At 39.1% G+C, this 26,129-nt stretch overlaps 1 protein-coding gene across 2 annotated transcripts in view; it reads left to right on the top strand.

The window, feature by feature from the left end:
* SLC25A13 (solute carrier family 25 member 13) overlaps positions 1-26,129 on the top strand; it is a 240,248-nt gene that overhangs the window by 196,152 nt on the left and 17,967 nt on the right. For both annotated transcript variants that reach the window (XM_049893073.1, XM_049893074.1), the window contains 2 exons: positions 5,143-5,283; positions 21,545-21,683. In XM_049893073.1, the coding sequence (XP_049749030.1) occupies positions 5,143-5,283; positions 21,545-21,683 (280 nt within the window). The remainder of the gene's footprint in view (positions 1-5,142; positions 5,284-21,544; positions 21,684-26,129) is intronic.

The following is a 26,129-nucleotide window of genomic DNA, read 5'->3' as shown; positions in this document are numbered from 1 at the left end:
AGACATGTCACCTGTTGACCTCCCCAGGTCCCTTCCTGGTATTCAGCAGCCAAACCCTGTTGATCTCTATTGCATTCATTCACCTCACCCCCTTTCCCCCCACCTCATTACCAGTGTAATTGTTCTAATCCTGGCCCTTATTATCTCTCAGCTAGACTGCTAAAACCCTAATTGTTATCCCTGCCTCAGGGCTCTTTCTCTCTAATGACCCCTCCCCTCTGCTGCCTAGCAATCTTTCTGAGGGATAGATACTAGTCAGGACACTCTCTTGCTCCCACACTATTTCCCAACTGTCTTCACAGTGTAAATACACAACACCCCCATCTCCAGAACACAACCTCATTCTTCAGGATGCTGTCGTAAGCTTCCGTGATTTGATCCCAACAGTCTTATTTTCAGCCATCTTCTTTCATACCACCTCCTTGCCATCTGAATTGCATTGCCTCAGTTGATTCCTTCGAGCTGCCATGATAAGTAGTGTTAAGTCAGGACTCTGGCTTCCAGCAGGATCAGCTTTGAATCTAAGCTCCCCTGTCCTAGCTATGTGACCTCAAGCAAATTACATAACACCCCTCACCCTTTTCTGCCTCAGTGTGCTCACTTATAAAACCCAGATAATATTATTACCTACCTCATGAGGTCATGAAGATCAAATGAGAATATTTTGTAAAGCTCTTGCACAGTGTCTGGTACATAATAAGCACTCAATATCTGCTAGTTGTTGATACTGATATTATCATAATCAGCGTCCTTATTAAAATTTCACTTGGCAAACTTTTATTGTGTCGGATACAGTGCTGGGTCCATTACCCATGTAAGTGTGGCACTCCCTTGTCACTGTGCCTTTGTGCCGTTCTCTGCCTCACTTACCTGAGTCCTGAATGCACCTCAGCAACCAGCTGAAGTGTCACGTCTTCTGTACCTCACCACTTCCCCAAAACACCTCTTCCATCCCAGCCAGGAAAATCATGCCCTCCTTTGAACTGCCATCAATTTGTCTGGACCTACCTAAGCTCTTATCAAATGTTACAATTACCTTTTCTCATGTGCCATTTTCTGTATTTGTGAGGCATATAGTTATTAAACTCGGTAGGGAATCCTTTCGTCTGCTCATCAGCTGTGTAGTCCTGGGTATGTTGCTTTAATCTTTCTGTGCCTCAATTTCCTCTTACGTAAAATCTGAGAAAAAAAAAATTACCTCATGGGTGGACTAAAGATATCTAATATAGGCAAAGCAATACCCTGATAGCCTATAATAGATGCTTAATGAATATTCATGATCTCTGTCCCCTACTTCAGGAGCCCTAGTGGTACAGTGGTTAAGCACTGGCTACCAACCAAAAGGTCATTGGTTCGAACCCACCAGCCATTCCACAGGAGAAAGATGTGGCAGTCTGCTTCTGTAGAGATTAAAGCCTTGGAAACCCTATGGGGCAGTTGTATTCTGATCTCTAGAGTCGCTGTGAGTCAGAAATGACTCGAGGGCAATGGGTTTTGGGATGCCCTACTTCAGGCTCCTTGAGAATAGGAACACTGTCTCACTCATACAGTGTCCTTGCTCTTCCTAGGACAAACTTTGAATGGGATTGCTTTTAAATATTTGCTGAATAAACAAATGAGCAGGTGATAAAGTAGCAAAAGTGTGTCTCATAGGTGTCTGTGTCTCTTTAGATAGATCCAGGTATTAGGTAGTAACTAAGATCTAATAAAGAATATACCAGAAAGACCTGTAGAGAAGCCAGTGTCCTCAATGTAAATACAAGATGCCACACTGAGCCAATTCTAGTATGGAAAATCTTTCCCTGTCCCACTTGCCACAGACTCCAGGAAGTCATAGGGAAATGATTTGTGACAAAATTGCACACACACAAAAACCCCAGTGTCTTCACACAGCTAGAGCTCTCTTCGAGTGATGAGGGACACAAAGACATGGCACACAATAGGTGTGCCTGTCCGTTGTCTGCTGGTTCGGCTATTTTTGATCTCCACAAAGGAGGAACATGTGTGAGATACTGTGAATGGATAATAGACCGGGAGGCAGAAGAGCAGCAGGCAGTGTGCTGCTCAGTGATCAAGCCTTGGTGATGCCCAGACACCGTGTGTCTGATGATAGGCATCTTCCTTTGGTGCCTTGGAGTCTCTCATTTCCTTGCAGCTTGACTCCAAAGGACCAGATTCATCCTCTGCATTTCCACAACGTGCCACTTTGAATCTGTAAGTTCTTTCTTTCTGAGCCCACCAGAGGAAAACAGGTACATCATTATTTTTTCCTGATATCACTACTCTCTTTCTTCCCAATGCTTCTGTTTCCTGCCGCTGTCTGAAGTGGATTTGACTCGTTGCATCATCTTTGGTGATTGGATCTCACTTTGCCATAGTAAAAGAATTGTTATCAATTGGCCTGGAGGGAGTTCAGTATAAGTTCTCATTTTATTGCATACAATATTAAAAACTTTTATAGGTGTGAGTAATGATCTAATATAATCACTAATACAGTGGCTCTTGTACCTAAGAGCCATTTAATAATGGTACCGCTTGGTTATGTATAGAAAGTTTAAGATCACATGTAAATCATATAAAGGGTAGCTCGTAGTTACTCTCTGAAATAATATGAAAACTGGGATTAGAAATCACAACTTTAAGTAAGCCTATTTGAGCAAACTGTCAGAATTCAGAGGGATCCCAGAGGTGATGTGGTAAAGTGGTCCTGAACCCTGACTATATAATTACATAGGAAATTTTTTTAAAAGGACAAATGCAGAAATTCTGATTTAATTTGTCTGGAGTGGAATCCATACCACAGCTTCTAGAAGGTTCTACGGTTGATTCTAACATGCAGCCAGGGAAGAGAACCACCAGTTTAGAAGAAGAGGGACATAAATAAATATGTGTGGATTAACTGCTGTGTCTTGAGGATGTGTTGATTGCTTTACATTCACCATCTCTTTGCTCCTCATAAATATTGAATTTTTATTCATTTTGGTAACTCTGTATTATTTTCATTTCCATATGAAGAGAGTTCTGGTCCAGGAGCACGCAGACAACCTGTTTCTAATCCTGACTGTGCCCAGGCATTGTGTGTTTCATTTCTATATTCTGCCAACCTTAAAAGAGCTCCCCATGGGTCACATGGAAAGGAGTAGCTGCAAACCCACAAAAAGCACACATGCTGTAGGCAGGCAGGGGGTTGTTCTTCACATGCACCTGCAGGTTGCAGCTGCGCTGAGGCTCCTTGTGGCTGTTTTGAGCAGTAGAACAGTAGGAGCCAAATGCCTTCACATGGACCAGAACACACTTTCACCCTCTGCTTATGGTTTGTGCTCTACTTCCTACTTCAAAAGGGCCCTTCTTGGGCCTTTAGTGAACCCCAGGCCAGATGCTTCAGCCTGTCTCAATAGAGTTGTCTAGGAAAAGTTGATGGGCAAAACACGGTGGAAGAGACAAGCAGAAAGAGTCTGTGGCAGTCCAGAGAATACTGTTGTTCTCTTAGCAGTTTTAATGTGTGGAGAGGGGGAGAGTCTTTGTATGTTTTTAAGAACAGATGTGTCTTTATTTAGGATATTAGGTTTGTAAAAATGCACAAGCAATTTGATTTAGAGTTACTAAACAGACATTTTTGCTCTTTTGCTATTTTCTGTTAACATTATTATGATATTAGATAAGTTATGCAAAAGTATTTCTCTTTATAGGAGATCCATATAGAAGAAATAAAAATATATAGCAAAAAAAAAAAAAACAAATTGTAATCCCACCACCTAAAAAGCACCACTTTGGAGTATCTATTTTATGTAGAAGTAGGGCGTAGGGAAGACGTGTACATGTATTTTTTTAAATATTAGGGTTTTTATTTAAGAGTATATATGAAGCATTTTCCCACAGTATTTTATTGCCTGCATAGTATCATTCCATGAACACACTCAAATTTATTTCTTCCTTTCCGTACCATTGGACATATTGGTTGTTTCTAATTTTTACTTCTAACTTTCATGAGCAGTACTGCAAAGAAAATCCTCGTAGCTAATTTTGATTAGTCAAGGCTGTTTTGTGAGGGCACATATGTTGGTTAATGGGATCAGGGAATCTAGCAAGAAGTAGTTTTGTATGATGTTGACTCAGAATGCGCCTGTTACCACGATGGCATCTACTAAGCTGTAAAACGTAAGCACTATGTTTGTGGTCTGACTTTTGTGGCATCATTACATAATAAATGTTCTGGACTACACCACATGTTAACCTTAGTTTGGATACAAAAAGTTCGTGTGTTTGTGACAAGGAATAACAAGTTGAAGTCGAGTAAGAAAGAATGTAATTACTTATCATAAATATAGGCTTAGCTCCAAAATAGCTAGCTTAAAATTTCCCTTATAGTGCACTTTAAAGATTTTCACCGATGATCTCGGAGGTGTGGCAGTCAGCCACTGTTGGAATGAAATAACACAAGTTGTTCAAAGTTTGGGCCATAATTGATTTAATGCATATTTTTCCTACTCTACCATACCTTTTATCTTATGTGAGAAGAGCATTTCTATACACAGGTAATATATAAATAAAATTATAGGAATATGTAACTCCATAAAATGGTATTTGATGATTGACCTGATTTTTCAAGAGAAGAAAAATTGCTTTCAACTCAGTTTACATGTTCTCTGGCAATTTTTGAATCACTGCCAGAAAGAAATCCATCATGTAAGAATCTTTATCCACTCTGTTCGGAGAGGCAGATCTGCATCTCTTTATCTGGATACTAATTGTTTTGTTCATCTTATTGCTCCCGTTGTGCCTTTGGCTTTGAGCCCTGTGGTTGCAGTCGCTTGTGGTGCCTGCTTTCTCATTCTGGTGTGAAGACTCTGAGACCTGCAGAAAACTATCTCTGATCTTGGCCCTGCTTCAGCCTCAGTGCTAAGGAGGTGGACCTCTTTACCCAAGGCATCTGAGGCAGCAACTGTGTTATGGTTCAAACTCAGAATCACTGTGTTAAATGATGGGACAAAGAATGAAACTACAGTCTCCTGAGGACAGAATATGTGAGCTTCCTTGAGAATAACCGCTCACCGCTTTCTGACTCCCCTTGCCATTACCCTGTACTTACTGCCCCTTCAAACTTTTTGATCCTAAATTTTTTTTTTTTCTTCTATTTTTCAGGCAGGAGGCTCCCAGGTGATTTTCACCAATCCTTTAGAAATTGTCAAGATCCGTTTGCAGGTGGCTGGAGAAATCACCACCGGTCCTCGAGTCAGTGCTCTGTCTGTCATGCGGGACTTGGGGTTCTTTGGGATCTACAAGGTAACTCTTCTTTGCATCACTTACTTGATCACATTCTTATCTCTTAAATTCGGAAGTGTTCATCAACATGAAATCGATTTCTTACATTTCCACACCTAGAGGAGATGGTTTACTGGAGCCACACCACTGGCAGTTCCGAGGACACCCTCATGCCAGTTAGAAAAAGGTGCCCCTTCCTGCCATCTGCTGAAAACTGTACTTGTAAATACACAAATTTGGGGTGACTGTGATGCGAATGGTACCAACCAGAGTTGTTCAACACACAGCTTTCTGCAGCAACATTGGTTGCAGCTTTCTTTGGATTCGTTACTGATTCACCAGCCTCATTCACAGTGCTGTACCTCATGAAGGATAGGTACCAGGATCACAGGGCGCTTTCTTTTAAGGAGATATAATGAGCTCAGTCAGTTTAAGGAGAAGCCCATATCTATGTTCTGATCACATATATTCCAGTCCTGTCTGTGGTTCCCATATATATGTTTTGTCATAATTATTATGAATCATAGCCATCTTTCAAAATCTTCACAAAAGTAAATTTTTATAGGATTCTTAACATTTGTTATTCACACTCCTCTACCAAAACACTGTCCTGGAATGTTCTAAAATTAGCTGTATATATGCCCAGTTATAGAGCTGTATTGAACATAAAGTGTCCCGTTCACCATTTCTCCAATGAGAAGATTCAAAAAAATGTTTCATGGCCAACTTGATTAAGTAAATATCTAAGTATGTAGAGGAAAAAGCCCTGTGTCTACTTATAATATTTTTCATTGGCTTGCACACAAATATATACAATCACATTACATAAAATTAAAATTGCTTTTTTCTACCCTCACATATCAAGGAGTATTTTACTCAAATTTTTCATATGAATTTTGAATCAGTGCCTTGATCACCACTTAAGCCGTTTTTTGAATCATCCGTTAACATAGCGTTGCAGAGTACATCGCCTTCATAGTCCAAGTTGTACAAGATGCAGTACTTTTGGACTCCAAGTACAATGCTGTCTATGGTAATTTGATCCCATGGCCATATACATTAGGACCATTGGGTTTTTTTCCCCTATTCCCAATTCACCCTGATGTAACAATTTACCATATTGTTCTTTAGAACGATCTTTAAATGGCTGCTTTTAACATTCAGCACTCAATTTGTAATATCCCACTCCGGAAATACTTTCTTACCCTTTTCTTTTTTACGTTGAATTTTTCAAAGAACCTCTGTAAACATCCAGAGTTAGTAATAGTTGAGGTTGTTTCAGGCTAATCTGCCTTCCCCAGATTGTACTTGTACTTCTCAAGGTCAAGTGATTGGAAGAATACCCCATGATCTGAGACCTTATAAGGACCAGCTATGTATATAACGTGACACTCACTTTTCTGGGGTTAATTTTGAGGGAGGGAGGACTTGCCTTATATTTAGGCATATGTGGTATTTAGGAATAAACATTCCAATTTTTAAAGTGGCACTTAAAATGCTCAGCCTTTGATTGTGCATTGTGACAGAATGTTCTATAGCTATTTCATTAACCAATTTACCCAGCTATAAGAAACAAATAGTAGTATAATGAAGCATAGCATTGATCAATTTGAAGAAGAATCATCTTTTCTAAACTTTCAGTCTATAAGTTGATGTAGCAGCATGTCATTTTGACAAGATGCCGGGCAGTCTTTCAGCTGGTTTTCTGGTAAAAAGTATTTAGAAACTGTGGCAATGACTGTTATTGAAATAGCTAGATGGATAAAATGGTAAAGCTTCTTTGCGGATATAGATACAGAGGCTGTTAAACTACCTGCACATGATTTGAGACTTGGATTTAGTGCTTTTTATCTTTACAGTATTTTTTAATCTTAATCCCTTTAACGCTGCTTGGAAGTAATTAGTATCCTGATTTTGTAGCTAGGTAAATAGAGGCTGCCAGTGATGGTATCAGAGCTGAAGTTTAGGCTCAGAAGTTGCTTGTTTCCACTCCTGTGCGAAAATTGCTTTCCTGAAATGAGCAGGATTGCTCAAGTTTGAGCAAGAGACCTCTCCCATATACAGTTAGTTTAATTACTAGTCTAGGGGTTTAATCTAGTTCAGAGACATTCCACGGGGCTTGGTGCTGCCTTACAAAAAGCTCCTTTTGGTGTATTGATAATTACCAAGTGAATTTACTAAATCTTTGAGCTTCTGGGAAACAGTGATGGCATGGTGGGTAAGTGCTACGGCTGCTAACCAACAGGTCCGCAGTTCACATTCACCAGGTGCTCCTTGGAAACCCTATGGGGCAGCTCTACTCTGTCCTACAGGGTCGATATGAGTCAGAATAGACTCTACAGCGATGGGTTGGTGTGGGTTTTTTTTTTTTTTTTTTTTGAGCTTCTGGAAACTTGATTTTTTTGCAGTGACCTGGCAGTCTCACCCCTTCTGACGGCCATTAGCATCAGTTAAGTTCTCTGAGGTCATTTGTTACTGCTGCTCAGACCTGTGAGCCTGGACTTCCTTCAGCAGATGGCACACCTCTCGGTGGCTGGGGCACCTTTCAGTCTGACTGGCTCTTGTATTACCACCCTAGGTTATCAACTTCATCTGTAGTATCCCAACTTCCAGCCTCAGGCTTTGTTTCTTGTGAACCCCTCTTCTCCATACCGACCCCACCCTATCCCTCCATTGCCAGAAATCATTCCATCAATTTAAGATCAATTCTTTTAGGGACATCACAGCTTAACACTGCTGTCTACTTCTGAAAAATCAACCCTTCAGAGCACAGTTCTACTCTGACAGATGGGGGTTGCGATGAGTCGACTGCAACTGGTTGCTTGGTTATATAGCTTAATATGTTTTTGTTCCAAGATAATACTTTTTAGTAATAAAGTTGTTCCAGGATATACTTTTTAGTAATAAAGCTTTTCTCCCTTTCTTGGTTGGGTGGTAAAATGCAGAGTACCTGGAGTGACTTAATACCTTTAGACCTGGTTTGTGGTATGTGGCCCTCCAGGTGGATCTTTGAAAAGAGAACCACTGTCTTCCTTTTAGTTGGGACAGTAATCTTCATTCTTCTTCCCTTGGACCTTTTGTTTGCTGTTGTTAACATTACAATACCAGACTCAGGAGAGTCAGTGGTTGGCACTATTTGTGTGTTTAAGCCTGCAGTGCTTAACCTCACCTAAATTGGATTTAACCAGGCTTTCTATCTTTCTCCTGAATTGACTTGCAAAATAGGGAGCTGTTGTGTGACTTCCCAATAATGGGTAATTAGAATACTTGCTTTAGAAATGCATTTACAACTGAAAAAAATAGTGGATGTGGTAAACATTTCACATTCCTGAATTAGAAAAAGTTTAAAGCAGAGATAGTTAACTGTGTAAACAAAACCCCCATCTAACAGAGTAGCATTTCCAGGGATTTAGTTGTAGCACAGAGTAGGTAGGTGATGGAAGAAAAGGCAGAATAAGTAATTGCCTTTGAAAGAGCTATTTGATTATAATGTAGTTTAGAGGGAAAAATCTGCAACATGTACTGCTATTCTTAAGAATTTATGGGTAACTGTTTCATTGCCTAAGCCCCTGCAGCATAAAATAACTGAAATAAATTATGTCATAGAAAAGCGGTATGATCTACTGTTGAACTTTTCCATAGGAGTCATCAGAATTTATACCTTGGGAATAGAAATGAAAGTTGTCGTTTAACATTAAAGGGCTGCACAGGTAAAGAGATGGAAGGATGCTTCATTAGGATACGAGGAAACAGGTCATCTTTCTTTTTTTTTTTTGAGAACAAAAAATGGTCCCAGGAGCGCGTACAACTAGGATCCGTCAAACATTGTTAGATGTTTGAAGGTCACTTAAATTGAATATGGGCTGTGTCTGCTGTGTTCTGACCAGAGGCGTTTGTTTGGTCTTTTTGTATTTGACAAAGTATTCACATATATATTTCACATACATACTTGTCTGTGTGTGTTCTCCAGTCGTATGCACGTATGAGAGAATCATTGAAGTTACCGTCCATAAAATAGAAAGCAAGTAATGATGTATTAGTATGTTCTTGTTTATTCTGTTATCACAAAGTGATATTGTTTGATTTTTTTTTAAGTAAAATACAAGGGTATGTTTTTTAAAAAATCAAGCAATTCATAAAGATATATAAAGGAAAATAAAACTCTCCCTCTACCCCTTACCATTCCATTCTTCTTCAAAAGGTAATAACTTTACTTTTTATATATCCTTTGAAAACATTGTTTACCTATATTAATATTTATCTCTCTGTCTCTATATAACAAAAATTTTACCCATTACCAGTATCAATATTGTGTGTATCCTGACATAAATATTCTAGGCACACAATACATCTTGAAGCTCTTTTCCTTATTTTATTGAATAGCAGAACGCAATTTTTAAAAAGTTTTTTTTTTAATAAGGTCCCCCTTGATAGGTATTTATGCTGTGTCCAGTTTGGGGATATTATAAGCAAACCATGATGAACATCTCTGCATATATTCTGACATACTTTTATGAATATATTCAAATGATAAATACCTAGCAGTGAAATTGTTAGCTCAGGGGGCATGTGAATTTTTAGCATTAATAGATTTTGTCAAATTTACTCTAAAAAAGGTTGCATCAATTTGTCAATTTTGTCTTGGTAACATTTGAGTACTTATAATTTCTTGATATACCAGATTTTTTTGTTTTTAATGTACTCACAGCCCCACATGAAGGAAGTAACTGTTTAGTCATTCCTTTGAGAACGTATTGCCATGTTAATTATCTAACACCAAGGACATTATATGGCTGTACCATAGTGCCAGTTCTTCCATTCTATTTTGCTCCCTTTTGTTTTTCCCCTGGACCTCTGTGAAAGCCTCCTAGTGGGTTTATTTTGACTTTTGATTCTCTCAAATTCATTTTCCCCAGCCAGAATGACCTATTTAAAGTGTGAATCAGATTAATTCACTAAGTCAACTCATTTTTACTGGGAGTTGATTGTGTGCCCAGCATTGTTCTAGTTTTTTAGGATGTGGCTGGAATAGCCAAGTCCATGTTTCTAGGTGCTGGGGATAGGAGAATGAATGAATAAGGCATGGTTTATAAAGAGTTTACCATATAGTGGAGATAGTCAGACAACTCAAAACCTATTGCCCTCTAGTCGATTCTGACTCATAGCAACCCTGTAGAGCAGAGTAGAACTACCCCATAAGGCTTCCAAAGACTGCCTGATGGATTCGAGCTGCCCACCTTTTGGTTAGCAGCCATAGCTCTTAACTACTACTCCACCAGAGTGTCCATAGACAAGTAAGCTGGTAATTAGAATACAATATATGTACACTTGGGAAGTGCCATGAGAGGGGATGTGCCCAGGGTTCTGAGGGAGGTGGAACTGACTTACCTCAAGAAGGCTGAGAAGAGTCATTAACCAGGTGACATGACCAGGCTTGTTGTGTTTTAAGAAGGATAATTTGGTTTCAGTGTGGAGAATGCCACGTGGGAGAGTAAGATGGCACAGAGGCCAGTTAGGAAGGTATATGCACAGCGTGCGTGTTGAGAGTGGGGGTTGTCGGGGCAGTATGGCAAACAAGAAGTGGTGAAGGAATCACACTGATCTAAACTAGGACAGTGGCAGTGGGGATGGAGAAGGGGGTATATTTGAGGGATATTTAAGAGTTAATCTCACAAAAGCCTTAGAAAGGGATGAAAAGCGAAAAGTAAAGGAAGATTGAAAGATGACTCCCAGACTTCTGGCTTGAACACTTACTTGGATGATAAACTTCTGAATTTCAGCATATTTGAGGGGCTGCAAAGAAACCTTAAAAGATCTTCTATTCAATATTATCTTTATAAATGAGGAATGGAGGCCCAGAAGCCTAATGGGATTTAGCAAGGAGATTTTTTCTAAATAGGCAGGGGTTGGGGGCTAAGATTGAAACTAAGTTTTCTGACTCCCAGTCTAGAGTTTTTCTTGCTGTCCCATTCTGAATGTTAAGACTAGAGCTCTGCAGAGGGATGGGGACTATAGATGCTTTTCTAAGGGTCATTTGCACACATAAAGCTGATGGGAAACCAATGATAGAACTCAGAGGCCACCCACATTTAGGTGATAGAAGGAAGTATGGGCAGAGAAAACAGAAGCAGCTGTCTGGTGGAAAGTTGGAATGAACAGTGTTGTGAGTGCTAGCAGAGGAAGCCATGTGAGGGAGAAGAGGTCAGTGCTATCTAGTGGGGGCTGAGAGGGATAAAGACAAAGAAAAGATCTATAGACTTAAAGATGGAGCTCAGTGGTTATCATTAAGAGATCAATTTAAGTAGAATGGCAGAAACCTATATGAGGAATAGGTAACTGGTGGAAATGTAAGCAGGTACAAACCACTCAACCTAAAGGTTTTTACTATGAAAGTAAAATAAGGGAAAAAGTCCAGCAGATAGAAGAAAAGATAGACTCAAGTGATAATGTTAGAGAAAAGATGAGAGATTTTTTTTTTGTTTTAATTTTGATGGGAGAACCATGCCTGTATATAGACAGAGAGGAAGAAGAGGCACTGTAGGTAGAAAATTTTGCAGTGTCTGGAGATAGAAAGATTAAATATAAATATGGCTCTATAACTTTCAGGAGACAAGTAGAGACAGGGTCAAAAACTAAGTGCAGATGGTAGCCTAGAAAGGTAAACTGACCTTGCCTTGAAGGCATTTGCCAAATGCTTGAACTTGAGCATTGATTTTTGAAGCTTCAGCCAGCCAGGTACTAAGGAAGCTGAGGAAGTTCTAAAGAACAAGGCCAGGACTAAAGTAAGGCTGGAGAGCCTAGGACAGAATTTAAGAAGTCACTCAATTTTCAGTGCCAACTCTATTTGCAGAACCTTGATAGTGAGTGACTCCTTAAGGTTTGTACCTCAGGCTCCTCTTTTGCCTTACCCTATTCTTGGTCCTAAAGAAGATCCTTCCCCATAAAGTTGGCATTTCACAAAGGACTGCACCTTTGTTGGTGGAAGGGTAAAATGCCCCCTCCCAGTACCCTGGGCTACAAGGAAAACTGCCTTGTTTCTGCATGAAGGGAGGAAAAATGGAGGGGGTGGGAGGACGTAAGACCCCCCCTCCAAAAAAAAAACCCTGCCCTAAGGATCAGCAGCTCTAAGCTGGCCCTCATGTAGCTTTGTGGGCTGAAATTTATATAGTCCTTGGGTGATCGCTTTGAGTCAGAATCAACTCAACAGCAGTGGGTTTGCTTTGGGTTTTTGGGTGATGTGAAAAATCTCACACTGGGAATTTACATTTAAATAATCTTGAGTTGGTAGCACCCCAGGTGCCTGACAGAAGCAAGCACAAGTCCTCTCTAGGGGAACCCACCTTCAACCCAGACCTCAAAGAGTTGTTATAGGTAATGGGCTAAGAAAAATGAGCAGCTCACAATCAACGATTCTCAAATCACACATGGAAATAAGGCACTTTAAGAAGAGGTAGCAAAAACAGGCAGCATTTTCGACCTACGAAGATTTAATTTAAGTTATTCAAATTATCAGAAATATAAAATGAATTCTTTTGTTTTTTTTTAAGAAATTAAAAAGAATGAAAATATGATAATTAAATTTTAAATACAATAAATGATCTATAACAGCAAATTAAACACAGCTGAGGAGAGAATTAGCAAACTAAAAAATAAGGGAAGAAATTAATTCAGAATACATTTCTGAGGAACAGAGAGTTTGAGAAAATGCCAGGTGGTCTAATAGGTATAACTGAAAGACCAGAAGAAAAGAAGACAATGACTGAAGATTTTTCAGAAATAATGAAATCTCTCAATCTACAGATTCAAGAAGTATAACAAATGCCAAGTAGGAGAAATAAAAATAAGCCACATTAAATATATCAGAGTGAAACCATAGAACACCAAAGCTAAAAAGAAGCTCTTAAGTGGTTAGAAAAATTCAATTGCCTTCAGAGGAGCAACAGTTGAACTGACAGCTAACTTAGAAAAGAACAGTCAAAGCCAGAAGGCAGTCGAATGGTGTCCAGAATAAAAAAAACCTTTCAACCAAGAATTTTATACCCTGCAAAAATATCTTTCAGGGTGCAAGGATGAAATAAAGACATTTTTTTAGACTAGCAGAACTCGTAAAACATATCTTATAGGGTCACTGTGAGTCAAAACTGACTCAATGGCACCTAACAACAATAGACCCTTACTACAGGAAATTCTAGAATGTACTCCTGGTAGAAGGAAAGTGATCATAGTAGGTCTGAGATGCAACAATGAATGAAGAGCAAAGAAAGTAATGTATGTTTATTCTAAAAAAAAAAAAAATTGCCTGAATTTGAATATATATATATATAAAATAGAAACCCTGGTGGCGTATCGATTAAGTGCTACAGCTGCTAACCAAAAGGTTGGCAGTTCAAATTCACCAGGTGCTCCTTGCAAACTCTATGGGGCAGTTCTACTCTGTCCTATAGGGTGACTATGAGTCGAAGTCGACTCTACAGTAATGGGTTTGGTTTATATATAAAATGGTAATTGAAGTACTTAATTTTTTAAGCTAGAATTAAAATACATGACAATGATAAGATGAGGTTCTAAAGTGCATGTATTTTTCAAGAGGAAGATAAAAAATACTATGATAAGCTAAGTATGCATATTAAAATTTCCAGGAGAAACACTTAGGCTAGAAATATACTACAATTTTGAGACAGATAGTGAGGGGGAGAAAAGAAAGTAAGGAAAAAAAGAGGAGAAAAATTGAAAAGGTAGGGCACATTTTCTAGATCAGCTCTGTGAAGGTGACGTGACTGGAAGCTTGGAAACTAAAGTTCATGCAATAACATTTCACGCCACTTACAGGATTTCCAACCCATCTAAATGATGAGCGTCATTGATGACAAAGCAACATGCAATAATAGAACAATGTCACTGACAGAGGAATGCCATTTCCTACAGAAATACCTGCAGTCGCCAAGATGATTTTGTTAGAATTGCAGTGAATTTAAGAAGAAATCCATATTCTAGAAGTTCCTGGACTAGAGAAACCAGAAAATAGGCATTAATATTTTATATTCAAAGTGATGTAATTTCGATGTTCCCTGATAATGAGTGTTCTTTTGTTGGCTGGTTTATTTTGTTTTAACACCCTAGTGACACAGTTACATAACACAATGACATCCCTCGGCACCGGTGATATTTCTCAGTAAGATGCTAAAAGGCACCCTATTCAAATTCCAGGCACAGGATGCATAGCTGTCTCCTGACTGGGCAGGAGTGGCGCTGCCAGGTTGTGTGTATCTAAGGGTTAACTCACTTGAAGGAAACCAAGAGGAATGCTTAAGGATCGTGAAATGACATGCTGCCCATTGTTTATAGCTCCAAGATCAAAATATACAATTATACATGCCAAATAAATTCTGAACCTGTAAGGTAGGAATAGAGGGTGTGGCCCTGACTACAGGTGCCAGAAGCATTAAGTAACCTCTCAGACAAGGTGCACCACTGTTGTCTTGAATGCTGCAGGGTCCCCCAGTCTGGCATTTTCCCCCACGTTAGACAATGTACATTCACTGCAGGAGACTCTGCTAAGCCTCCGTCTCCCAGACCTGCTGGCTCCTGGTGCCCGGCCCAACACAGAGGTGCCTTTGTGAGTGTAATTACCTTCCCTGTATTAGAAATAGTCTGTTTAGAGCTGTATTTGCAGGTACAGCTAGAATAAGTAGGAATTAGCATGCGAAAGGACCAGCCCTGCCCTGACTCCTTTACCAGCACCACCCTTCAGGACTGGCTTTTTTGTCTCTGGGTTGTTGAGCAAGTGTGATACCATCCAGGATGAAAAGCTTTGAAAGGGGAAAAAAAGACATTGAAAATAGCTCTGTGTGTGTGTGTAAGTGTGTACGCTACAGATTCTGTTGTGTTACCTCATTTGACAGTCTCATGCCAGGCAGAGGTGCCAGAGTGAATGTTGAGGGGATGATTCCAGTAGCTTAAGAATTGATTAAAGCTCCCTTGGGCTTTGAACAGAAACCCTGGTGGCGTAGCAGTTAAGAGCTAAGGCTGCTAACCAAAAGGTCAGCAGTTTGAATCTACCAGATGCTCCTTGGAACCCTATGGGGCAGTTCTACTCTGTCCTATAGGGCTGCTATGATTCGGAATCAACTCAGCAGCAGTGGGTTTGTTTTTTTGGTTTTGGCCTTTCAATACAATGTCCACATCAAAAAGGCATGGGAAGCAAAATAAATTATTTTTTGCCATGATGATACCGTAGCCAGTGTCTCTAAGCCATTCTAATTGGCTTCTGTCGATTGTGGACTATTAACTTGAAGTTTTGAGGCCTACCCTTAAAGAAGCTTTCCTAGACTCTAAATAGAATGATGATGGAGAGACTTCATGAATAATACAGAATTGGAATGGAGCCAGAGTCAATTATTAAGCCAGATCTGAGTTTTGATTCAAGTTTGTTTACCTGTAGGTCTAACCCAGAGATGCCTTTTATTTTTCGTGACTGTATATTAGTGGGCTTTTTATTTTACAAATAATAATAATAATTTCCTCTCTTTGGAGAGAGAGTCCTTTAATGGATTAGATGATGTTAATAAATTAGGTTTAATGAATTAAAAATTAGATTATTGTATTTTGCATTTATTAATTACCCCCAAGTGGTTTTATAAAGGAAATTCAGGGGCAATCAGGGAATGTTTAGGGGTCAGGCCCACCTGGAGAACCCATGAAAAAGACTTGAGACAGGTAAATGTGGGGATTTTCTTAAAGGGCAGGAAAATTTAAAGATTTATTTCCAGTGGCATACACTTTGTAATGTATTAATTTTTTAATGGCCAAAGTCATTGTTTTTGTGTTGCTGACGCAGGCTCCTGGGCAGCACAGAATGTTTCCCTTTACTATAGAGCTGCCTATTCAGAATAGCTGGTCTTTTAGGAAAAATTATACATGGGGTGCGTGGAATTCAAGTCAAACAGGTTTAGGTTTTGCTGTAGGACTGGAGAGTGGGTGTTTACCACCAAGGGAAGAATTTATGAAGGAATCTGGGAGAGAAACATTTTCACAGTTGGAACTTTAAAAGCCTTTTTAACATCCTGCCTCCCTTTTCATTGTGCTGGAGCAACAGGTCAGGTATTGCCTAAGGCAGCCTTACAAATTGGCACCTGCCTTTGTGCCTGAGACCTAAAGGAAGTGATGGGGAAAAGGAGGCCAGAGAAATTTAATAAGTCTGTGCCTTTTTCTCCAACTTTCTGCAAAGTTAGCTTTCCCTGGGAGTTTGGCTTTGATGCCTGGGGCGTGAGGCTGGAGATGGCCCACCTCCTGACTCTGAGGGTTATTTGCTACAGGGAGATGCTGAGCAGGTGCTGGGCTGGGACAGAGAGAGGCTGGGAGACACTCACCACAACCTCCCCTTATGTATGTACTGCGGAAGACACTTTATACAGGACTTTCACAGTTATTACCTCAATTAATTGTTAACTCCCAGTTCCTGGGAAGAAGGGGGCCTTTGGTAGTTTTTAGAGGTGAGAAGGCTCAAAAATTGATTCCTCCCAGTGGCTGTCAGGGGCAGAAGGGAGGGTTGTACCAGGTGTTCTTGATACCACGGTCAACGGAGATTTGCATTTTTAAATGTTTTAATTTGTTGTCAAGGTCGTCCTGTCTCTGTGGAGTAAGGGTGGCTGTTCCACAAATTCTCTTTCTCCCTTGACTTTTCCTTTTCTCCTTTTTTTTTTTTTTTCTAATAATCAGAAATCTAAGATTTCTTACACATTCTAACATTTGCTTTAGTTTGCAGAGATTATTTGACCACATTGTCCAGTTCCTGGAAGGAAAAATATAACATAGTCCTGACTTTGCTTTAGGGCTTCACAAAACAGCTCAGCCTTTTCCTTGGGCTTGTTTGTTGTATTTGTCTGTTTTTTTATCAAGTCCATTTCTCTTCTCAGTCACCTAGAGTTGTTTTCAGACTTTTCTTGAAGCTTGTCACACCTTACGAGGCACTTGTTTCCACACTGATACAAAATTTATTGTGATGATTTTAGGAAGTGAGGAATAGGCTCTGATGGTGGAATATTCAAAGGTTCCTTCTGGGGAAGACTAAGCTGCTTCTTCATGGTGTCTCCTTCTCGTGTCGCAGGGATATTTTTCATTTTAAATCTTGGCTTCTCTTGGCATTGTTATATTGAAACCACATAGCAGAAAAAAACCCAAAAACCCAGTGCCGTCGAGTCGATTCCGACTCATAACGACCCTATAGGACAGAGTAGAACTGCCTCATAGAGTTTCCAAGGAGCTCCTGGTGGATTCGAACTGCCGACCCTTTGGTTAGCAGCTGTAGCACTTAGCCACTACGCCACCAGGGTTTCCCCATAGCAGAAGATACGCTAATTTTTCTTTTTTGTTTTAACTTAAATATTCCAGTACAAAATTATTGACTGTTTCCTCTCAGGCTTTGATGTATCCTCGATTAATAATATGTCTTTGAAAAACTAAATGCTTGATTTTCATTTCTAATATATTTTTCCAAGAAATGAGTTCATTTTTTTGTTTGCTTGTTTTTTGCAGAAACCTTAAAAAAAAAAAAAAAATTTTTTTTTTTTTTTTTTTCCAGTATATCCCAAAGCCTTTTAGACGTGGTTGTCTTATGGGACTGACAGCAGAGCAAAATCACTGTCATTGGGAACATTTCTTAGGCCCCAACTGACAGCCAGATATTTTGAGAAGTGTTTTATACATTTTATCAAACAGTAGTTCTTGTCCCCCGGTAGTTTATTATCTGAAATAGGCAGCATTGACTTAGGCAAATATAAGGGCATGAAGAGAGCTTGACCAGCTTTTGAGAACGTGTAGACAGTGTGGGCTGTGTGGAATTTACTCCCTGTTGATCTGCTAGCTAGAGGAGCCTCAGTGGAAAAGGTAGTACATGGGGTTTAAATGAATGAATAGTTGATATTTAAGAGGTTGATGTGATTGATTAGATGAATGGGGCATTAAGTAGCTCTTCCCAAAAGGATCCTAGCTGACAAGGGAGAGTAAAGTGGGGAAGTGAGTACAGTTGTCCCTTGGTATCCATGGGATAATTGGCTTCAGCACCCCGGCAGATACCAAAATCCAAGGATGCTCAAGTCACTTATATAAAACGGGGTAGTATTTGCATATAATGTAGGCATATCTTCCCATATACTTTAAATCATCTCTAGATTACTTATAATACCTAACAAGGTAAATGCTATGTAAATAGTTGTTAATCCTTACCCTTAATGCTTTCTCAGTCTTTGCAAGCTCAAACAATGAGTGCTGGAGAGAGACTGAGGATCTGTGAGATGGCAGAAAGCTACAACAGGGTATGCCTACACACCATTTCATTTGTGTGGATTCAGCATAGAGCTGGGCTCCGGGCAAATGCAAGTTTTGTTTTTTGGAACTTTTTCTTTTTTTCCCAAATATTTTTTGATCTGTGGTTGCTTGAATCCACAAATGTGGGACCCCTGGATACGGAGAATCAACAAAATTTGGACAAAAGTAAGACTGTCATGCCACATCCACAGAACAACCAAGACCAAAGATGGTGGTGGAGTTTTTGAAACAACAAATAGAAAATTTGTGTGATATGGCTGTGGTTGAGAAATGAAAGAGATGTTAGATCAAACCTGGCAAAAAAAAAAAAAAAAAATACAACAAGAACTTAAGGAGAAAAAAAGGCATGACCCGTAACCACACAAGCATAGTCTCAACTAGTAGTTAATATTACTGTTGAAGGAAGTACTCCAAAACATTGATTTTAATTGCAGCGTTTATCTCTGGTGAAAATTATGAGCAATTTAAATTTTCAATACTATTGTCTATTTTCTATGATAAGCATTTAACACTTTTATTATTATCATTGTTGTTGTTGTTAGTTGCCCTCAAGTTGAATCCAACTCATGGCAACCCCAAGTGGGCAGCATAGAACTGCTCAAGAAAATACTTGTTTTTTTTTAATCAGAAAAAAAAAAAAAACGTTTTAAAGGGAAATGTTAGTTTCAAAATGAATGAGTGGAGGATAGACTGAAGTTTGACTGTAAGATGTAAAGATTTGGGAGATGTGGTTAAAGGTTTAAGAAAAAAAAGTTTACTAAGAAACCAAATTTGTGGAAGGGAAAATTATACTAAAAACATTTACTCCAAGGTGATTTGTTTAAAAAGTCAGTTATACGGCTTTGTTTTTGACTGACTGTATCAAGGAGCCAGACCTGAAGATTTAACTGATGTTAATTTTAGTTGGCTCTTTGGTATTTACTTTGAGTATATTCTGTACAGAATCTACATCTGTGCAAATAACTAGCAGAACTTATAGGAAGGTTTGGAAGCCAGATAGAGAAAAACAAGAGAAAATGGAGAAACAAAACGGTTACCTTTACACAGAAACTGCCTGAATTGAAAATAAAAAAAGAATCAGAAGAAGAGGATTTGATGCTACACATGAATATGGACATTATACAGTACATTTCCCCTGTGCAGTGGGGGGAGGTGGAAAGTCAAGAGCTCTGAGTTTTGTACCTGCCTCTGACACCGCCTCTGAAAACGTCCCCTGAACAAATGTACAGTTGGTAGATTAGATGCCCGAGATATCAGTTATCACACATATTAAGTGAGGAATTTGGCTCGATGGATTTTATGGTTCTTAATTTCAGTAAGACATTTAACGGGAAGTGGCGCCATTTTTGTGCAGACAAGATATAGAAGCATGGGCTGATTGGCAGCGCATGAGATGGATCTGACTTCTTTTCAATACACGTTTTCAGGGTAAAGACGGGTAAGCATCAATGTCTATCACAGAGCATGCTTACTGCCTAACGTATCCATGGATGGTTGACTGAGGAATAACCAACATGATAATCCAGATTCCAAGCATTTGTTCTGGTTGGAAGGATTGGGCCAAACTAGGATGAAATTTTTAAAAATTAAACATAAAGTCCTGTTGATGTTATTTTTTTAAGGCAACTGATTTACAGTAGACCTGAGATTACTTTGAAAAAAGACTAAGGTTAAAGGTTTTATTATCCACAAATTCAGTTTGATCAGGAGTGTGATGTTGGTATCAGAAAAACACAGGGTACAATAACAGTTATTCAGTATTAATGAACTTTGACAGATAGGAGCCTCACGTCAGACAAAAATTCCAAGACTAAACATCACTGAAAAAAAAAAAAAACCCATTGCTGTTGAGTCGATTCTGACTGATATCGACCCTATAGGACAGAGTAGAACTGCCCCATAGAGTTTCCAGGTTGCAGCTAGGGGATTTGAACTGCTGACCTTGTGGTTAGCAGCTGAATTCTTAACCACTACACCACCAGGTCTTCTCAACATCACTAAACCTCTATAAATGTCATTGGGCTTGGCTAGATTCTGTTCCATTTGGATGGAATCATTATTTTCTTTTAGAAATCTTTTGATTCGGCGAAAATTCTTTAAGTATTAGAAACTTGTGAATGAATTGATCATTAGGTATTGAAAAGAGACGTGACTTCACATTCAGCTTACCCAGAACACAATATGTCTTATGTTTTTCATCACAATGTTATATTTCTGGGCACTGTCATCAATCCTCAGGGCCTTCCTGTGGCATTATTTGGCACCAGACATTATTTGTTTTAGGAGCTAATTGTTCTTCACACAGCTCTTAAATGTGTCAGAATTATTGTAAATATTTAAAGCTTTAGAACAAGCATCTATTAATGTTTCGTAAGCCCAGGGGTGGGGAACAGTATGTGAATAAACTTGAGGAGGAACGCATGAGCCTCCTGAAAAGTTATATAATTTTTTATGTATGCATGATTTTTTTCTGGGGAAGAGTTCAAAGCTTTCATCAGATTCTCAAAAAAGAAACAAAAACAAACCAACCTCCCACATCATGTATAAAATTTGTCTACTTCCCTGGGTGTAAACAAAGAAGCGTCCTGGTTTTTGCTGCTCATCTTTAGCTGAGACCAGAGTGCTGATCCTCCTTGAAATGCCAGTGACTTGCCACCACTGGGGTTTACAAAGGCAGTGCTACAAAGATGTTTGAATAGAAGTCTCACCATTAAAATAAATTGGAACTCCCCCTCCTTTCTCACGCCATACAACAAAACTACTTTTTTGTTTTTTAATAAAATTTAGATTTATTACTTGCAGAATTGGGGTTATTTCTTCTGTTCACCTTTCAACTTGTGAGTACAAATTTGTTCTTCTTTAGGAATATTTTGTTCTGAGGTAAGTTCCAGCGAAGCTTGATCTTCTCAATGGGATATGTGTTTCATGTGGTTTTTCTTCCTTTTCCAACACACAGGGTGCCAAAGCATGCTTTCTGCGGGACATTCCTTTCTCGGCCATCTACTTCCCGTGCTATGCTCATGTGAAGGCTTCCCTTGCAAATGAAGATGGGCACATTAGCCCAGGAAGCCTGCTCGTAGCTGGCGCTATAGCTGGTGAGTGTCCCTCACAGGCTTCTGTCACTTCCCCACCAGCCACCCGTCTCCCCGCATCCCTATTCTACTGCCCTGGAATTTTTTTGCTAATAGTTTTTCACAGATACTTATGAGTTGTTTAGAGATTGCTTTGAATAGCTACTGAAAAGAAAGGGGAGGAAGTTAGTCTTACTTTGGCAGATTAGATTATTGGACAATCTTAATTTCTTAATTCTAAAAATGGCTCATTAAAAACTGGCTCATTTTATAATATTGTTGGAGTCCAATTCAAGTTGCATATCATTTCATGGTTTCACTTCATAGTATAAAAATTGTAACCGTTTCACCAGATGTAAATGTTTGTACCTAGATACAAAATGGTGCATAAAAGTTTTTCCATAACTTAAGCAATAGTTATTATCATTTAGGAAAAAGAAATTTCCTATTAGAGGAAATACCCATTAGAGGAACCTGTTTCCTCTTAGGTATATAAGGTTATATAGGAGGTGTGTGTGTGTGTGTGTGTTAATTAGATCACACATACATATGATTGCCTTCTTGTTTTCAGTGCTACAGTAAAAATATCAATAGGAAAAAAAAAAATAGATATGTAGGTTGGCTTTTACACCCCAATTTGAATCCCTAGAGGAAATTTGATTATAGTCAACAGGGATCAGTTCATTCTTTGATAGTCTTCCTTGTCCAGAGAACTTAAAGGGAATTGAACAATCTGGCTTAATGCTGCAGGTGGTAAAAAGCACTTAAGGAGTTAACCGGCCCTACGGCAGTCATGGGATGACTGGGTCTGAACATTTTTTATGTAGGTGTTGTTCTCATCGGATACCTGGCCAGAGTCCGAGCTCTTGCCCAAGACAGTAGTGAGAACAGAAGTTGTTTGCTGTTTTGTGGGTTCCCATGTCTGGGCTTTGGCCCGAGGAACCCTTGGAAGTAGGAACACATGTGGTGGTGGTGTTAGGTGCTGTCCAGTGAGTCAATTCTGACTCAGCAACCATCAGAACAGAACATTACCCAGTCCTGTGCCATCCTCACAACCATTGTTATGTTTGAGCCCATTGTTACAGCCACTGTGTCAATCCATCTCTTGAGGGTCTTCCTCTTTTTCTCTGACCCTTTACTTTACGAAGCATGATATCCTTCTCCAGGGACTGGTCCCTCCTGATAACACATCCAAAGTATGTGAGACCAAGTCTTGCCATCCTTGCTTCCAAGGAGCATTCCAGCTGTGCTTTTTCCAAGACAAATTTGTTCATCCTTCTGGCAATCCATGGTATATTCAATATTCTTCGCCAACACTGTAATTCAAAGGCATGAATTTACTTTTTCGGCCTTCCTTATTCATTGTTCAGCTTTCACATGTATATGAAGTGATTGAAAATACCAAGGCTTGAGTCAGGCATACCTTCATCCTCAAAGTGATGTCTTTTGCAGCAAATTTGCCCCATGAAATACATCCTTTGATTTCTTGACTGCTGATTATGGATCCAAGTAAAATGAAATCCTTGACAACTTAAATCTTTTGTCCTTTTATCATGATGTTGCTTATTGGTCCAGTCATGAGGATTTTTGTTTTCTTTATGTTGAGGTATAACTCATACTGAAGGCTGTAGTCTTTGATCTTTATCAATAAGTGCTTCAAGTCCTCTTCAAGCAAGAGAACTTTCAGCAAGCAAGGGTCTGAAATAAATCTGTGTATCAAAGGTTGTTAATGAGTCTTCCTTCAATCCCAATGCCATGTTCTTTTTCATATAGTCCAGCTTCTCAGATTATTTGCTCAGCATACAGATTCAATCAGCAGGGTGAAAGGATTAACCCTTACACACACGTTTTCTGACTTTAAACCATGCAGTATCCCCTTGGTCACTTCAAACAGCTGCTTCTTGGTCTATGTGCAGGTTCCTCATGAGCACAATTAAGTGTTCTGGAATTCCCATTCTTCATAATGTTATCCACAATTTGTTACAATCCACATAGTGGAACGCCTTTGCATAGTCAATAAAACATAGATAAACATCTTTCTGGTATTTTCTGCTTTCAGCCAAGACCCATCTAACATCAGCAATGACATCCCTTATTCCACATCTTCTCCTGAATCTGGCTTGAATTTCTGGCTGTTCCCTATCGATGTACTGCTCTAACCACTTTTGAATGACTTTCAGCAAAATTCCACTTTTGTGTGATATTAATGTTATTGTTCAATAATTTCTGCATTTTGTTGGAACCCATGTGGTTTGTGTTTAATTCTTTGCTAATCCCTTTTCTTCAAAGGCAGCGGTATTGGGATATGAGACAGAGTTGATTTTTCGTAGCTGTTCAGGGACCCTGACTGTATGGGTAGCATTGAGTCAGAGCACTCTTCCTACTTCAAGAAATCATGATTTCAAAACTAGAACATGGAATCCCCAGTTTTAATCTCAGCTTGGCCATTGACTCACACTGCCTCTTACATATAGTCATAATAACATTTTTTTGAACCAAAAGTTATAATTTACTTCAAATTTCTTACTTGAGCCAAGGTAGGACCTAATGAGGAGACACTCTAGTCAAGAGTCAGAACTAACACACCTTGTACTAGTTGTGTGACCTTGGGCAAGTTACTTAACCTTTCCTAATCCTCAACATTCTCATCTAGAAATAGAGATAATAATTATACTTATGTAGCAGGTAGTTGTGAGGTTCAAATGAGAGCACCCATGTGAAGGGCTTAGCATAGTGCCTAGCATATAGTAATGCTCAATAAATGTTAGCCAATATTACGTTGAATCCAAAAGAATCTGTAAATCACTCCAAAAATCAATTGTGAGATCAGAAGATAAGGTTTAGGACTCAGATTCTGCCTTATTTTCTTCACATCACAAAAATACAGGTGTAACTCTTCCCTTGGATATGAGTAGGTCAGGAGGAGGTAGGTACCCCAAAGTGATTTGAACACCAGGTAGGAGTTTTCTTAGGTAGTCTATGCTACCAGAGCTGTAGAAATTACTGGTGGGCCTTTTCCTCATTTAAGAATTTTTTTTCCTTTTTCTTTTTTGTTTGTGTATGTGTGTATGGTTATGGAGGTGCTTCTGCTCACTATAACATATTTGGAAAGTACAGGCAAGAGTAAATAAAATATTATCCAATATTTCAGTGCTCTAAGATAATCATTGTTTAACATTTCTGCTAATTTTTTCTCTTTGGATAGTTTTTAACATACTTGTGATCAAACCGCTTATATGTTTTTCACTAAATTTTGTGCCTTAAGCATCGTTATTATATATCACAGCAAAACGGTTAATGGCATGTCCTGTAGGGCCGTGCCCAGGTTAAATCCCAGGTTCCCCACTCAGAACTGTGTAACCTACAGGTTATTTACCCCCTCCCTACGTGTTTTCCATCTATATGCAGGTGATAATAGTCTTAGTTCCACAAAATTATTATAGGATTAAATGAGTTCTAAAAGTGTTCAAAAATATTCAGTAGTCACACTAATTTTATTGTATGTCATTTAAAATTTGTAAGTATAGCTTTTAATTCCTACATACTTATCTAATCCTCAGTCTCAAATACTTAAATCTTTTCCCAAAAATTTTACTAAAGGGTATTGTAAAGAACATTTTTGAACATAAAAGTTTTCACCTATTCTGGATCATTTTCTTTGGAGAAATGAGTGCATTAGCTGGTAAAAAGTATGATTACTTTTAATACTATTCTTTTTTTTTATATTTTACTTATTCATTTTATTATTATTGTACTTAAATGAAGGTTTACAGAACAAACTAGCTTCTCATTAAACAATTAGCGCACGTATTGCTTTGTGACATTGGTTACCAACCCCACAACATGTCAACACTCTCCACTTCTCAACCTTGGGTTCCCTGTTACCAGCTTTCCTGTCCCCTCCTGCCTTCTAGTCTTTGCCCCTGAGCTGGTGTGCCACTTTAGTCTCATTTTGTTTTACCGGCCTGTCTAATCTTTGGCTGAAGGGTGAATCTCAGGAGTGAGTTCATTACTGAGCTAAAATTAGGGTGCCTGGGGGCCATGTTCTCAGGGTCTCTCCAGTCTCTGTCAGGCCAGTAAGTCTGGTCTTTTTTTGTGAGTTAGAATTTTGTTTTATATTTCTCTCCAGCTCTGTCTGGGACCCTCTATTGTGATCCTTGTCAGAGCAGTCGGTGTTGGTAGCTGGGCACCATCTAGTTGTGCTGGACTCAGTGTGGTGGAGGCTGTAGTACTTGTGGTCCATCAGTCATTTGGACTAATCTTTCCCTTGTGTCTTTGGTTTTATTCATTCTCTCTTGCTCCAGACAGGGTGAGACCAGTGGAGTATCTTAGATGGCCGCTCACAAGCTTTTAAGAACCCAGATGCTACTCACCGTAGTAGAATGTAGAGCATTTTGTTTATAAACTATGTTATGCCAGTTGAGCTAAATGTTCCTGTCACATTATTCTTGACAGAGGTGGCTGAATGGA

The sequence above is a fragment of the Elephas maximus genome, chromosome 8 (genome assembly GCF_024166365.1).
Source record: "Elephas maximus indicus isolate mEleMax1 chromosome 8, mEleMax1 primary haplotype, whole genome shotgun sequence".
NCBI lineage: Eukaryota > Metazoa > Chordata > Mammalia > Proboscidea > Elephantidae > Elephas > Elephas maximus.
Note: the sequence above shows the minus strand (reverse complement) of the source record. Positions and strands in the feature narration are given on the sequence as shown.